Genomic DNA, 16,639 nt, shown 5'->3' with positions numbered 1-16,639 from the left:
TGGGCTGGATGATATAAAGGAAAGAAACCTTCATTGAGGCCATGGAGGACAAGCATTCAGAAAAGAGGTTTTGTTTGGTCTTTATCAATCTGCCGTTTCCCATGAGAAAAAACAATTCAAACTGACCTTAAAAAGAGAATATTACCTTACGCATCCACTCCCTATGTAACTGTTATAGAGGGGATTATACATTCACTTCTAATGGATGTCGCTCTGGGTAATACCTGTGGGCCAATATGTGTACAGTATCAAGACCATAAAACTAAACAAGGTGGACAATGGTTTATTTTCTTTACGCGGTGGGCAGTGCTGAGAAGTACTTTTTAAGGATTTGCTCTTGGACAGACGGGATTTGTGTAAGCGCTGAGTGATGTGGTTTGTGCAGGGGAAGAGTGTCTGCAACTCTCGTGAAGTAGGAGTTTTTACACGAGCAGGATACTGTGACTCACACAAACTACAGATCAGAACTTTGAGATGACAATGAATGAAAATAGGTAGTCTGACCTTTTTTTGAACAATTCTACATTTGAATCAAAACAGCGACTCTGACCCTCTTTCTTTTTTCTTTTCTTTTTTTTTTTTTAAATAGTCCCACATTAGCGCCGTCTCCTGTCTGTGAATCGCTACATCAGATAATACACCGCTCCCCTGCCACTGTACGCAGGGAGTCAAGCTTTGCAAGGAAAACTCCAGATCCTCGCTAAGATTTCCACTTCACTCACTGCTAGTCAAGAAGGATGAGCAAAGTATCCCAGCGCTTCAAAATCCATTAAACTTGAATTTGGGTGTCATTTGATACTTCATCAATGTTTCAGTGAATTTCAAATCCACAAATGCAAGATTTACCCCTGGTAGAAATACAGTATTCACTGTATTTTCCTTTTTACGAACTTCACTAAATCCAAAAATTACCCTTAAATATTGCCTGGTCAGAGAGTGTTAGGCGACAGCGATAAAATAATATCACTTGAACTATATTTCCTGCCATAGTCTCCACCATATAGAGCTCCTTTCATAGTACCCCTCTGTAGTGCTTTGTCCAGTAGTTCTGGATATGATATCATCTATTAATAATGTATTGGCAATGGATTACATAAAAAGGGAGCAGAAATAACATCCAATATTCATGCCCCCTGAGCTTGACTGTGTCCAATCCGTTTGGCCCATAAAACCTTAGCCCCATTTCCATATCCGCTGTGGGTCACGACAGGTCTGCCGCACAAAGGCTCACAGAACAGCTCAACTCAGGAAAAGGGCAGTAAAAATCGGGTGGATTTCTGAACCCTTATGAAACAGCCCCCTTTGGAAAAAAAAAAAAAAAGTGAAAAAGTCCTTTTCCTATTTCAGCGCCTGTGAAAAACCTGGTACTGTATTTCCCTCTTTAATTGTGCCACTTGAGAAATTGACGTGCCTCTGAAACATGGCATGAATCTCACAGTTATTGCAGTCCCCTTGGCAGGGAATGTTGATACAACATCTGCATGCTATAGAAAGTAATGGAAGTAGCAGAGGTGGCAGCTGCAACTCTACAGGAAGTGTGCCATTTTCAGGCAGCGCTGCTGTGAGAACCACTAACTGCCAGCCTGGTCTTGCAGGCAGCTCTGATTGCCAGGACACTATGACAAACAGGCTGGGGCTGGGAGTGTTGCATCCTGGGGGATGACAGCTTCTGTTTGATTGTCAATAAGGCTCATTAGCAGAAAAAATGGAGAATGCGAAAAGAGATTAAATAGCTTGAGACAGGGTCCCCCTCATGTTTTATTACAGAGGATTTATCAGAGCCTTTATTTCATCAATCCTAGAAAAATTGCCTCTCTCCAAAATAACGTTACAAAATGTATTTGTCAATAAATGTATAGAATCGGCGCACTGTAATGAACTACAAGTGATTCCATCAAAACAAATGCTAATCAAGCCCTTTAACCATTATCCACACCTTACATAAACCTCTTCCTCGTGCTCTGAGCGACTCTCATCTTAAGAACAGTGGCGGATGTTTCCCTCCATCTTAGGGAGGAACGGCCAACAAAGCAGCGTGTAAGGGCCTTTCCCTGAAGAGTCCTTGTCACGCCGCGCCAAACCTCTGTGATTATCGTTGTTTTTGCAGAGAGTGTCCATGCCTGCCAATACCGCTGTTCCATAAATGAATTTGGCCCCTCGTCAACGAATTACCTAACACGCAGAACTGTGTATGTGTCACATCCAATTCCAACTCACCGGCTTTGGTGGTGTGTGTCAGCTGGAGGACTTAATCATCAATCGTCAATCATAATAAGCGAAGCACATTGATAGGGCTTCTTTTTTTTCTCCTCTCTCTCTCTCTTGCACTGTTAAATAAAGTGTAAAGGGAGAAGTTAAAACTGACCTTGTTATATTGGAACGACAATTTATATTCCTAATTTAGTGTATAGATTAATTAGTCTTGGCAAACGCACGGATCAGTTTTCATGTGGCAGTGCTCAGGAGTTATATCTTGGTGATCAAATCACTGCTAGCTTTCATAAGAAATCTCTGGAATGATATCTGTCAGTCTAATTTTTATCCGTCGTGATGCTTTTGCTCAGAACGAAAGCTGCACACTTTTAATTAACGCTTAATTGGACAATTTATAAAGAGAACTTTTTCCAACGTTAGCCTCTAATCAATAGCCTGCATCTCACATCATACAAAATTAATCACTATGACCTGTTATCAGGCTGTAATGCAACACACAGACACACACACAGACACACACACACACACGTATCTTATATGCTAACTCACAAAGCATGCATTTTGCACAAGGCTGAGGAATCTGGCTCATATTTTCCCTTCTCCCTGATCCAATCCACTCCTCTCCCCCGTCATATAGATCGGAGTCTGCAGGGGCCAGAGGCGCTGACAGAGCCCAGATGCTCCCAGTCTGTCTGGGGGACTGGGGAGACTGGTGCCATGGGGTCCTGGAGCCTCTGAAGTGCCGCCCCCTCCGTCAACATGACCAAGGCTAGACCTGCTCTTTCTCCAGGCTGAGACACTCTCCTTGCCACGCTGACAACCGCGCTGCATAGTCACACAGATTGATACATGCATGGATACACACTCGCAGGCGCCCGCTCTCACGTAATGTATGGCGGATCATCAGCCGTTCCTAATTAGAGACCCCCAGTCCTTCACTCGAGTTCATAAGGTTACAATGACACACTGACACAAGGTTACTGACACACACTCACACATGCTGATAGCGCTCAGGGTTTCCTTTACATTCTCGCTTAATCCTACTCTATCTCATCACGACTGTCCTGAACTTGCTCATGCAAAGGTTTGGGGCGGGGGGGGGCTCCTTGTTCTGAAGAGACAAAAGAAGGCACCGTACAAATCCTCCCGCGTTCTCTCTCCAAACACAAAGATCATTACAAGAGCATCAAAGTATGCCATGTTTGAAATGATATTTCTCTTTGTAGCTGTGGCGTAGCGTGGAGTGTGCTGGTATTAGATGCTGCTGTGGCAGCTGTCGTGGCTGGCTGCGTGGTGCCTCGGTGTCAGGGCCTCTGAGGCCAGCCTGTCCCGACAGACAGACAGAGGGGGAGGAAACCTGATAACGCAGCCAAGCCTCAGTCTAATGTCTGTCTATCCAGCTATCTATTCCTGTGTCTATCTGTCTGACTGACTGTTGGACACAGCCTATCTGCATGGCAACTACTCCTTTGGCTTCCCGGCAGCAGCGCACTGCTTGCAGCTCTCTTAATGTGTTCTGAAAAGTTTCACAATTTTTTTTGTATCAATTTTTTAACAAACTTCTTAAAAGCATAAAAGCTGCCATCTACGGATGCGGCTGAAGGACTATCCTCTGCAGGGTCCCCTACTAACCTTGCCACTTCTTACGTTGTTGATAACAGAGCCCAAAATGTATGAAGGAGTGAGAGATAGAAGCACAGAGTGTGTTTGTGTTTGATGTGGGGGCAGAAAATTGTTGTGGAATGAGGAGGGGTGCCAGGATATGAGATGGGAAAAGGGGAGTTGGACAGGATATAAGTTATGAGAAGGAAACTCGTGTTAGGAAATGCAGAGGTTGTTGTTGTTGTTGTGGCTGTATAAGCTAAAATGTATCTTAGTACTATCGGCTATGATTAATACGGCCCGGCCAGGTCAAAACGCTGCACTAACGCTACGGATGCCACCAACCGTATTCTTTCTGGGGCTCAAATGAGTGTGTGTCTTGTGTTAGAGTGTGCGCGCGCGCGTGTGTGTGTGAGGGGGTTAATAAATGTTGAATCAAACGCCGCACGAGACACTCACACTCCTTAAGGGTTGCCCATTAGCGGTGTGTGGGTGCATGGGGAGTTTATCAGTGTCTGGGTGATTTATGAAGTCAGACTCAATATCATCCACTTCACCCACACACATATGGACATACACATGTGCACACAGGAACACGCATGGCCATATGCTCTCACACACACACGCGCGCGCACACACACACGCACATGCACGCGCGCTCACGTGCACTCACGTACTCTCAGAAATGGAGGGAGATATTAGGCCAAAATTAAAGGTTTCACAGAGATTAACAGTGCGGATGATGAGATCGTCTCAGCTTCTTTTAATCTAATTCCTTTTTATGTCTGAGCCAGCGTGATACGCAAGCGGTGCACATGGTGAAAATACAACCACAAAATAATACAGACATACTAATACACACCAATACTGCAAAGATACAGAAAAAGTGAGAAATATTTTAGAGGTTCCTCGGGTACCTACGCAATTACATGACCAATTACTGGCAGCGTGTCTGACGCTTTGATGCCGGACTTGTTTTTTAACATTCGCTCTACAGATATCAGTATCTCTGGTTGCTAAAGTCGTAGCATTCCATAGAATTTACTTAGCCACAAGCAAAAAAAAAAAAAAAAAAAGGAGGGTGCTTACAGTGCACTTCAGAGTGCGCCTGGCTTAAATGGGACCCCTTGTGGCTGTGTCACAGCTCCCTTCGTTAGGGGGCTGACTGTAGCCTGTAGTCACCACAGGCATCATTAGCCCTCTGTGAAACCACAGACTGAGTCTCATTCTTCATCTGCCTGTCTGCTGCCTCAACATCTACGCTACAATGGTGCTCCAATGGCAGAGTAAGTGAGTCCAGGAGCACAGCAAGACAGCCACACCGAGCTGATCAGATGAGAAATTCAAAAAATGCAGCAAAGTTCAAATGTATTCAGAGAGGAGGGCCACTTGAATTGGGTCCATAAAGGTTAGAGCCGAGGTTATTTTGGGAGGGCGGATTATTAGGCTACCTGGGCTGCATAACTAAGTGCATGTCAGGGTCACTCAGGAATTGTATTAAACCGTAAAAAAGAAATATGACTTGAAGAAAAAAAAATTTTAAAAATTAAACTGTCAATGTTACAACATATCATTGTGAGGGAATACAACAGGGTGTTTTCAGTTAAATAGAAAAAAAAGAAAAAGATTTTCTAAGCACTCACAATCACCGCAGCCCACTCCATATGGTCTTTCTGAGATAAAATAATTCATCTCCAAGGGATTCAATGCGGTTGCCATGAAAATAAAATAACATATAAACATTTAAGTTACAGATTAAATGTGCAGGATGGATTCAAGGTTGAAATGTTGATTTCAGTTTCCCGTTCTGTACTGCCCTCTAATGGAAAACACTACTCAGAAATAAAGGAAGAAGGGGCTCTGACGAACAGTGCCGCAGCGAAGAGAGGAGACATTCAGCATAATCAATTATGAGCTGAACTGAGTCGACGCTGCGTGGAATCAATTTGAGAATTAAATACAATTAAAATGATGAGAAGACATAATTTGATGTTTTGAGATGTGTTTATATAAACATGTTTAATGTAAGGAAAGTACAGTATATGATGCAGAAGACATCTCTTCACTCGTTGTTGATTATAAGGCGTGAGCAAACAATGAGATCTAAATGAAGACAAAACAAATGCTCCACTACAAAGCTTTGTAGCAGGAAAATTCAGAGCCTTTATCACTGGATGTTGAACAAAGCATTCACTTGGCAGGAAATTAAAAAACCAACGAGAGGTACAAAGACTAATTCTGCTTAGGAAAAAAAACAACAACAACAACAATGCAAGAGACATATTTTTAAGGGAATAATAACTCTTTAGAAAAACCATTCCAGCACTATCTGGCAAACGCAATGGAGACCCACGGGAGCATATGTTTGTAATTCCTACTGTTCTCTGTTTAAGTTATTTTTGTACATTCTAATTCTGCAACAACTCGGTATCACATTAACTATGCAGCATCTCTATTCTTAGATTTTAAAAAAGGAATATAATCTGAATATTTACAAGTAGCTTCAGTTGTTCCACAGTGTGTGCCAAGCACACTAAACTTCATGGCCCTGTTTTGTGTTAGGAAATTTAAAAAAAAAAAAAAAATGTACTCATGTTTGTGTTTGTGTGTGTGTGTGTGTGTGTGTGTGCGCGTACTGAATCAAGGACAGTTGGTCTCTGTCATGCTTTAGCCTTCCTTTCCCTGCCTCTCATGGGTGAGCAGCCATTGTTTGAGATGGTTGCCCTTGCCGCTCATGTACGGCCCGCTCTGTCCACTGCTAGAAATGACTCTGTGGCAGGGGATGATGAGAGGAATCTGGCACAGACAAACAGAGAGGAATTCAACTCGGAGGAAGTAAACATGTGCAACTTTGGCGAATATTACGCAAGTAGATTTTTTTTTTCCATGCACAGATTGATTATGTACATTTAAAGGAATCATCTTTCAGCAATTTTTTTTAATGTATAAATTCAGTAGAGTGAAGAAGTTTTGGGAATATAAAAACGGTTGGTGCAAAAGTAGAATGTATCAAATAAAAACAGTTTATAAAAATTAAAATTCTAAAAATCAACAACATATGAAACAGGCGGGAGCTTTAAACTCAACAGTTTCCTTTTTCTCAGGTTGACATAAATTGTCACAGCAACGCAACACTTGCAGGTCTTGATCGCAGACATGTATTATGTATGAAAGAATCTGCGGTTTACCACATAAACGGTGAGACTTTAAAGTAACTAACGCGCAGACAATATGAATCTGCACTTTTTAATGTGCGTGCACGGCATGAAAACAAAGTGCCACACCAGAAGTGTCTGGTTTGATCCTGCACAAATCCACATTCCGGGTGATGGCTCAGTCTTTGGGTATAAATGTTTTTTACTCTTTAAAAGTGTAAAGCAAAGAAGCAATCAAAAATTAATGGGCAAAAACACCAGCAGGATGAATATTCAATCGAGAGGGTGTCAACATTAAGATCTGATAACCCTGTGATCATTAAAAAGAGGAAGTCGGTGGAGCGTTTACTCTTGTTGCAGACGACTGCCAGGGGGGTCCCGAGTTCTTTGTAAACTAAATGGCTGGAGAAAGATTAAACAAGCAAGCCTAAAACACTTCGATCATTGTGAATTCCGAACAAGAAGAGTGGCAATGGTTGGAATGAATCACAGCAAATTATTTCTTTCAAAAATCTTCCTTTTGTTCTTGTTGTGCGACGAAACACATCACAACCACCGCTGCAAATTGTTACTAGATTTTTCCAATTTCAGCCGATTTATCCCGACGTGATGGCTGCTCCACCGGCATTTCATATAAAAGTTGGACGTGCTGTGTGTTTCAGTTCAAATCCATCATTAAACCTGCTCCCATATCAACAGCAATAAAACTTTCCGAGCCCCAGATTAACCTTGCAGGCAGAGAAATACTGCTTGAGTATTCAGATCAATATTGTTCCCCGGGTTTGGAGGGAGAGCTGGGTACCCTCAAGGCCTTCGGATCTGCCTCTTCACTTGGGGGGGAAAAGAGCACTACACCAGGCTTATCAATACTCAAATCCTGGTGAAGAAGAAGTGCCACAGAGAGGCGAGGATCGATTGAACACACTGAGCTTTTCACAGCTGAAGCCCGAGTGGAGCAGCGCTACTGACAAGTAATTGACACTGACAATCTGACTCTGGATCTGTATCACGAGCAGAGGGCTCAGGCTCCCAGACTAGAGGAACAAAATGTCTGTAAAACATGACACTGAGAAGTATTATACAGCCATCCAGCAGCAATGCCACTGGCTGGTGTAGTGGTATATAAAGTATACAGAGAAACCTCTCAATTAAAAATAGAAAACTGCTTTTTCTTTTCTTACTTACGCCAAAAACAACAACAACAACAACAAAAAAAACCTGAAGAATTAGAGAGGGGGAAAAAAATAACCAAACGGCAGCACTATTTCACAGCAAATAGGAAAGAGGAAAAAAATGTCTCAGTGGCTGCAGTTCAGTGCAAGAAGTGTTGTGTGTCTCACAGAGCACACCGGTGGTGCCCACAGCACTACATGGGCAGAGCTAAACGGGCTTTGATCAAAGGGTCTGATCAAAAGAAGACACACCACTTGCCCTCTAGCCCTCCATTTGGTACACAGTGGATTCATGGGCGAAATGATGCAGGCCAGGTTTCCTACAAGAATGGGAGATTTGTACAGAACATCTACAATAAAGACTGGAGTAAACAGGAACAAAAGGTGTGGGCTTTAAATTGCGCTGTAGGTGGACTTTTACTTCTCTGAGGGAGACGTTTACTTTGCCATCGCGCGCGCTCGAGCACACCTCCGGAATGCTTTGCGCGCCCTAGATTTTCACGCAGCTTTTTAAAAGCAAAGTTTTGTGGGTTTTCTTTAGGTGGTGCATTTAAAAGAAACTGGAATAGAATCGATCTAAAAATGATTTTTGTGATCATTTTGTATTTATTCATTTGTTTGCATGATTAGTTGTTCATTCAAAATGTAATTCATTCATTTAACTTTTTCCCTTAGCCTGAGTTTCCTTTTATTTAATATGAATACAGTCTGAAACCTAGAAATGAATGAAACTATTACTTGTGTCACATTAAATTAGACAAACAAATATTTGTGTTATTGATTAAGTCTGTTCGTAGTTTGCTTTATCGATTAAGTCATGAAGTGCCAGAGAACGGCCAGGATATCCAAAATGAAAAGATAGTCGGTGTACAGTGACACAAAAGCTGTATCAAGAGAATTATTGGAGTTTTTCAATTCAAATAACTCGAAGGATTAATTACTTATCAAAATAGTTGCTGATTATTAGCTGCTGACTGATTTTCTGATTCATTCCATTTCATTTCAGAAGTCACTGAAGCAAAAAGAACAAACATTAAAAAAAAAAAATCACTCTCTCGATCTGACTAAATAAAGTCAATAAGAGGGAAACCCGTCAATCAATGTCAGCCACACTCACTGGGTTCCTCCTCATGGCCCCTCCCACCGCCCGCACCGCTCTGGGGTTTCCCACCATCTCAGCGAGGCGTTTGTACGAGACCGTCTCTCCGAACTTCACATCTCTCAGAAGTACCTGCAGCACGCGGCTGGTGAAGGTGTCTATACGACACCGAGCCGAGGACAGAGAAGAGGAAGAGACAGAGGAGGAGAAGAGAGGTGGAGAGAGTTCCTCATTTAATCCGTCAATCTGTGACAGCTGACAAGACAGGCTGACGATGGCGATGAAAATAACCATTTAGTACAACATGGATTACACTCAATTGAAATACACTTCAAAACAAGAGTTTGACACATCGCTACATTTTGATCTGCGTAATAGTTTTTCATACTGTCCGACTCGGAGGTCTGCGTCTGTCAGAGGTTCTTCTTTTTTTTATTAAGACTTATTAAACATCTAAATACATAGAAGTCCCCCAATTTGACCTTAGAACTAGTAATAATATGCTACAGTAGATGATGTGAGAAAATTATTTCTATGGCAGAAAAATCTAGGTTAGGCTTTGAAAGGTCACAGCTAAAATTAAAAAAGTTGGCTCCTTCATTTAAAAGGATTAAGAGAGGCCAAAAAGACTGCAAATCTGCTCTAGATTTTTAATAATAATAATTTGAATGTTGCATACCATTTGTGGCAGTGGGATGACTTTGAGGTTAATCAGACCAATTTGTCCTTTTAATTGCTTTCTATTCAGAGTAGATTCATTATATCATCTTCACTTAAATGGCGGAATTCTTCAAATCATCCGCAGCTTAACCGACCACATTAACAGCTTTGATTTCATTAGCACTTTTAGCAGTAGCTAAATTATATTTCTTTTTTTTTCTTTTTTGGGCGGATTGCTAGGGCAGCGACTGAGAGGCATGTTTGTCTAGTTCTGACTGATAAAGGACATGTGACAATAAAAATATCAGAAAACACTGATGCGCACAGCTTTTGCAGGCAAGTGAACAACACTTTGTAGAAAGAACAAGATGAGGGAACAATAGTCTCGTTATCTGGGGGGGGGGGACTCTTCTAGTGTATACAGTGCATGTACTCAGTCATGAAAATTCAATTAGTGATCTCCCATTCTCTCTCATTTATATGGTCTAAGAGAGCACATGACAAGTGATCTATGTGAAATCCCTCTAAATTGGCATTGTGTGAAAACATGTCACACCCCTGTCTCACTTCTACAGAGTGAACATCCTTAGCTCCCCAGGCTCCCTCGCTACCTTATAGTCACTCTCCACTACACAAAGCCACGCGAACAAGGCAATTTGCCTAAACTGGGGGGAATAAGTGTAAAACCTAAAGGGGATACATTTGATTGATGCGCACCCATGTGAGTTCTTTGTCTTGAACAAGGCCTGTAGGTACTGTTTAATAATTTTTCAGGTAATAATCACGCTGTCAACGAGATGACGGGCTCTTACGCAGACAGACTTAATGTTATGAGATGATAAGATACACCCCTGAAATTCTTTTATGCATTATTCTGCCTAATAAAGCTCACTTTTGGCCACATGATATCACTTTCTCACTGACGGGTAGGTGACAGCTTGCCAAAACTGTATGATGGTTAATGACAAACAACCAAAACCAGCCAACAGAGGCTAAACACTTTAGCCTGCGAGAAGACTGAGCAACAAGCTATCACACCGAGTATCCTGAGCTGCTGTTTGTCCTGGAAGATTTCACCTTCTCAAAAAAAAAAAAAAAAAAAAAAAAAAAAAAAGAAAGAAAAGGAAAAGGAAAAAAGTGCTTTTATGTGCCGGTACAGGGGTTAAAGAACTATGCCCTCATCAGTGTTAGTGACAGAGGCTTCATGTGGGTCACATGAGGTGACCAGCAACGGTTTGGAGAGCAGTCCCATAGCCCCATACTTCATAAAGAGCCTAATACGGTGTGTCTGAGGTCAGGACCCTCTTTAGATCAGGTGCAGTGATGTCAATTGTTTAAATAAAAGTTGAGAGGAACCACTTACATGTTTACAGACATCCCATAATTATGTCACAGGTCATTACCTACCATGAGGCCAGGTAATAGGGCCGCAGCAGAGGCAGAGGCAGTCGACCCACGGTAAAATCGAACAGATTTCAGTGATTATGAAGATATTGACTCGTATGATTGATTTCCTCATTATTTTGTATATGAGAGCAATTTGAAAAAATAAAGGAAAGAACAATAAAGTGAATTCCATCAGGCCTTCTAATGACAGATTTAGTGAGAGGACTTCCAGCTGACAGTCACCTTATACATGGTTGTGAGAAAAAAAAAAAAGACAATAGTGGAAATGCGGCTACCTCATTATCCTTTGTGTCTAATGGGAGGGAAGACTTTGACTCCCAGTCAAAGTGTCTCTTGAGTCTTGAGGGATCCATACTTTTGAAGGCTGACGGGGTGCTGATGATTCTCTGATTATTCGATATTCTGAAAACGTTCATTTCCCTAATTCCTCTCCACATCACAGGGGTGAGTCCTGGTGAGTGTCTCATCTCGCCCTGCGCTGTGCACAGGGGGAGGTTCAGGCTCCTGCAGGAACACAGTCATTTGGGCTTTGAAGAGTGCCCCCCCCCCCCCCCCCCGCTTTGCCTGGCCCCCTCCCCGCACATTCCCTATGCCGCTTACCGAGACTAAGATCCTCTCGTCTGTTACATATGGATGTATAATTAATGAGATAAGAATATGCATCGTTTTAAGAACCCATGATGTGTCTGTGTTTTTCTGAGAAAGTGTGTGTGTGTGTGTGTGTGTGTGCGCGCGCGCGCTCACGTCTGTGTGTGTGTGTGTGTGTGTGCGCGCGCGGTGACGGGGGGGGTGCGAATGCATGTACACACAAACATGCACAAGCTCACTGAGTGTGACACGCGCTCGCCATCCTTCTACCTCTGACAACCGAACTTGTGTGTGATGTTGCGCATGACATCAGTCAGGCGGTATAGAAAACTGCACCTCGGATCTCCTTTCATGTCACCTCTGTTGCTCAGGTATATCGTGACAGCTAATATGAAAAGTGGCTTGTTTTGTCAGAAATGTGTAAATAAACATGGCAACACTTCAAGTGAAGGTCACAACTCAATATTACATGACAAGTGTAGCGAGAACGCTGTCGCGCTGTGGTTCTCCCACAAGATAACTGAGCAAACAAAAGTTGGTTGTCACAGATTGTAATGACCTGATTAAACTTGTATTTTTTTTTTCCTTCCCAGGCAGGCAGGCAGGCAGGCAGGCAGGCAGGCAGGCAGCGGCTGCATGACAAGATCAAGTAGGAATTTGTACAACAGTAAGCCAAAAAAAACCTAATGCTTAATATTTGTGAATCAACATGCGCAAAGAAAAAAAAATGCCTATTTTCCTTCCTCAAAAGACAAATGCTCTTGATGCTAACATTTAACATTTTTATACAGGCATGGCCCATGGTTCCGACTGCTGAGAGCAATCCAACCCTAAACCGTGTATTTACTGAGCCCCACAACAACAGGCGAGGGAGAGAGGTGGAACACAGCACAATCACCTATTCAGATCAGGTACTAATGAAGAATTCCATCTATCCTGAAATTTAATTAAAACCCCAAAGACTTCAGATGAGATGCGATTTGAAAGAGCCTGGGGCTGGTACACAAGCACTTGGTGGCGAAGGGAATCACACTGAAAGTTGATATCGTAATTGGTCCTGATGTATTTCTGCATTGCCTTTGCGGGAGCGTGGGACTCATAGCTGTATACAGGGTCTCGATGGAGTACCTGCTCATTGAAAATGCCATCACTCAAGCACTGCAGATCTGCATGAAATTAGAGAGAAACTAAGGACTGATTGCAGGGGAAGAGAGGCACAATTGCTAAATGCATATATTATGTTTTTTTTTTCCCTGTGTAGGTGTGCCTCTGCGTCTAAATGAGCACTTTTGAAAATCTTTAAATGCAATGAGTGTCTCAGTGTGACAAAGAAATACCCTGTGCGTGTGAGTGTGTGTGTGTGTGTGTGTGTGTGTGTGGTTTTTTTTAACATGGGTGTGATAAGTTCATGATTTAAAAAATGAGTTGTCAGGCTCCTGCATTTGTTGTTTCCTCAGAACAACAACAACAATAACGACAAAAAAAAAAAAAAACAACACCCAGGATAATTAATTACTCAATTTTTTTTTCCCTCTCGGCACCCTCAATCATTCACTCAGCGGCCACAAATGTCGGCTGAAAGCGCTCTAATTGTCCGTTTTTGGGGTGCTTTCATTTGAGGGCCTAGATGAGTGGTCAAGCCAACAATAACCTCATTGAAACTTTACCACCATTCACATGTTCTCATTAAAAAAAGAAGAAAAAAAAAAAGAAAAAAAAAAGAAAAGCTTCCTGTCTGAAAATGTCAAGAGTGGAATTCGATCAGTTTCAAAGAATGTGCCAAGAATCATGGAAAAGCTTGCCAAGACTAACACGCGTGGTAAGAGCTGCCACAGATTACTGAACCAAGTTACAGCTCTGTGTTCTGTTCTCTCTCCTTTCACTCACCCACTCACTCGCTTTCCCACTTGCTCTCTCTCTCACTCACTCACTCTCTCTCTCTCTCTCTCCCTCAGCCATAAAATACTTCATTATAACACAGTGAGCCAGTGAGTGTAAGTGATGTAACTGACAATTAAGAGTGAAAGCCTGATCCCAGTCATGGCTCTGCAAATATTTATCCATGACAGACCTCCTTGCAGGGCGGGGTGGTGAAAGGCAGGGAGCGGGAGACTCCCAGTGGTCTGCGGCTCACTGAAGTACGCCTGGAGCCATTCTACGCAGCGCTGCAACTCGGGGCTCGTTTCTGCTGGGCTATCGTTGACCACACAGCTCTGGGGGGCCTTGCTGCCCCTGTGAGGGATATAAGGCAGGATGGGGAGGAGAGGTGGGGATCAGAGGAGCAATCATAATACAGAATTCATGGTTGAGAATATGTCACAGGAGTGTAATAATACGCCACCAGTGACACAGATGCGTGATGACATAATTTACTGAGTGAAACTAAAGTTGTTAATGAAGACGTGTTTAAAATCCAAAATTCTTTATTTCTGCTTTCGTCCCAACAATCGACTGTGACAAGTATCAGAACTGTAAAAGAGGGAATAGTAGTCCGGACATTTGTTACAGTTTATTTATATGAAGTGCAGCATGATCGAGTGTGAAAGAAAACACTGTCAGTAGGAACAGCATTTATTTTAAACATGAAGGAGGAAGAACTTATTCTAAGGAGAAGGAGAAGGGAAAAAAAAGAGTTTTCAAAAGTTTTACAGCGTGAAAAAGTTAAGAGCATCGCGTTAACAAACTTTTAACTCTGCTTGGGTCTAGTTTATAGTTCATGACAAGAATAAATGGATTTTTTTGGCCAGTGCAGAGCTGGCCAGCAACGAACTGCACTTGGACGTGCATCTTAGCATGAGTAGATGCTTGGAGGAATTTGCCGATGGTTGACTTGGCATCATTTAACAGCTGAATTTCTCTCGGCTGCTGACCACCCCCCAGGTCAACGCGAGCAGACTGACCCATATTTGACACTTAAAGACCCTACTGGGAAGGTCCTCTCTTAGCATGTGCATTACTGCAAAGTGGACCTCAAGCTGTGATGCGGATCTAAAGAAGGCCGCCAATTCCATTAACTGGTGTACAGGACTTATAAATAAATAATATCACCATTTAAGTGCCCCTTTTTTCAAAATTGGCTTATCCTGTACAGTATTAATAATAGACATTTACTTTGTTAAACACACAGAGCGTCTCTCTCCTCCGCGCCGTAACAACACGGCCCTAAAGTGTTTTTACACTTCTGCGGGTCACAGTTTGAGCAGCGTTTTATATTGGACATGTGACGCTGAGCTTTACTGGAGTGTTATGACTGAGCAGGTCAGTTTGCAGAGAGCCGCTCTGCCTGCTACTTTGTGGCTGTGTGATGAAAATCTCCTGGGTGCCGTTTAACAGTGGGTGTAAATACAGTAAAAGGTGTAAATACTCTCATTTCTAAATAAACCACACAGCAGTTTATAGTTGAGTGGTGAAAACTCGGAAAACCCACCAGCGGGTCTTGTGCTGAGACCCGCTCAAACAATGGCCATGGCTCATGGCAATCTCTGTCGGCATGGGTGAGTGCCCAGCCAGCCCCTACTTGTCATTGTCTCTCCTCTCTATCCCTCCCCTCCTTTGCCCTCCTCCCCCCCTCTCGATTTCTCTATCCTCCCACTCCAGCTCTTTTGGCTCTCCACCACCTATACCCTGACACACACCCACCATCCACCCGCTCCCCACCCTCTACCCCCCCATCTTCTCTTTCTCCCTGCAAGGATCTTCAAGCCACTGTTCCCTCTCTACCCCCCCCCCCCCCATCCCCTCTCCACCACCTCCTCTACCCCTCGACACCCCCTCTTTCTCTCTGAGAGGATGTTCCAGCCGCTGCACACTGACAGCTCTGGGATATTGTGTGTGGAAATGTTCCTGTTGGACCCGCAGGCCCTTACAATCTACCGGACAAAGGCTAGAGCACCTTTGCTTAAGGCTGGCCACCTTTGACCTCAAGCTCACACTTCAGACTTGTCACCGTGGCTAATTTTCCTCTCCCCTCAGCCCTCGCCGTTATGGATGAGCCCGCTTTAAAGGTGTTTTTGAGTGATACAACATTGACAGTAGTAAAAGTTAATGCAATGCAGTACATGTTAGGGCTGGTAAACAACACCAAAATAAATAAATAAAAGGGGAACAACATCAGTCGAGCTGAAGTCTGTCACCTCTGGGTGCGATGGGGGATTGTTTCTAAAGAGCATGTGGGCAGTGGAGACGTAGCTTCCAGTTTCTTTGGTGAATCACAAACCATCCATTGTCATGTGATCTTTGTTTCTACACTCCAGACATTAGCAACTGTGCCCTTCAGATGAGGGATGAGTAATAAATGTTGGTCTAATCACACAAAAATTAGGAGTAATTTGTCTTAAAGTAACAGCGACAAAAGCATCAACCAGAACACAATAATCCACGAGTTTGTCTATCTGCTGCACGATTCACATTTGCATGAAGAAAAATATTACTTATAGCCTAGCTTTACTAGTCTTGTTATAATATTTTTAATGTCATTCAGGCATTCGGTATTTTATCACAGGTAATAATTCAATAATTCAAACCTAGCTAGGATCTGCTGCACCAGAAAGAATATTTCCCTTGATAGAAGATTGTGATTTCAGAAAATTTCTAATATCGTGCTCCTGTCACAATCAATTTCCAATTACCATAAATCATTGCTGCGTAAAGTGGGAGTCATTTGGAGCGCTATTTTCTAACTGTAATATCAAGAATGAATTGAGCATTTATATAATGTTGGAGGTTATTTTATTCATCCTGGA

General features: G+C 42.7%; 1 protein-coding gene across 1 annotated transcript in view; it reads right to left on the bottom strand.

Annotated features, from left to right (window-relative positions):
• Positions 1 to 5,810: 5,810 nt before the first annotated feature.
• LOC147247399 (methylated-DNA--protein-cysteine methyltransferase-like) overlaps positions 5,811 to 16,639 on the bottom strand; it is a 19,525-nt gene continuing 8,696 nt past the window's right edge. Inside the window, exons 3-5 of the mRNA XM_086180265.1 lie at positions 13,969 to 14,129; positions 9,261 to 9,400; positions 5,811 to 6,612 (exon numbers count right to left, since the gene is read on the bottom strand). Of these exons, the coding sequence (XP_086036391.1) occupies positions 6,484 to 6,612; positions 9,261 to 9,400; positions 13,969 to 14,129 (430 nt within the window). The 3' untranslated portion in view covers positions 5,811 to 6,483. The remainder of the gene's footprint in view (positions 6,613 to 9,260; positions 9,401 to 13,968; positions 14,130 to 16,639) is intronic.

The sequence above is a fragment of the Aulostomus chinensis genome, chromosome 16, assembly GCF_037954235.1.
Source record: "Aulostomus chinensis isolate RoL2024-O1b breed Wild chromosome 16, RoL_Achi_v1.0, whole genome shotgun sequence".
Taxonomy (NCBI): Eukaryota; Metazoa; Chordata; class Actinopteri; order Syngnathiformes; family Aulostomidae; genus Aulostomus; species Aulostomus chinensis.
The sequence above is the reverse complement of the archived record's forward strand: the minus strand, read 5'-3'. Positions and strand labels throughout refer to the sequence as shown.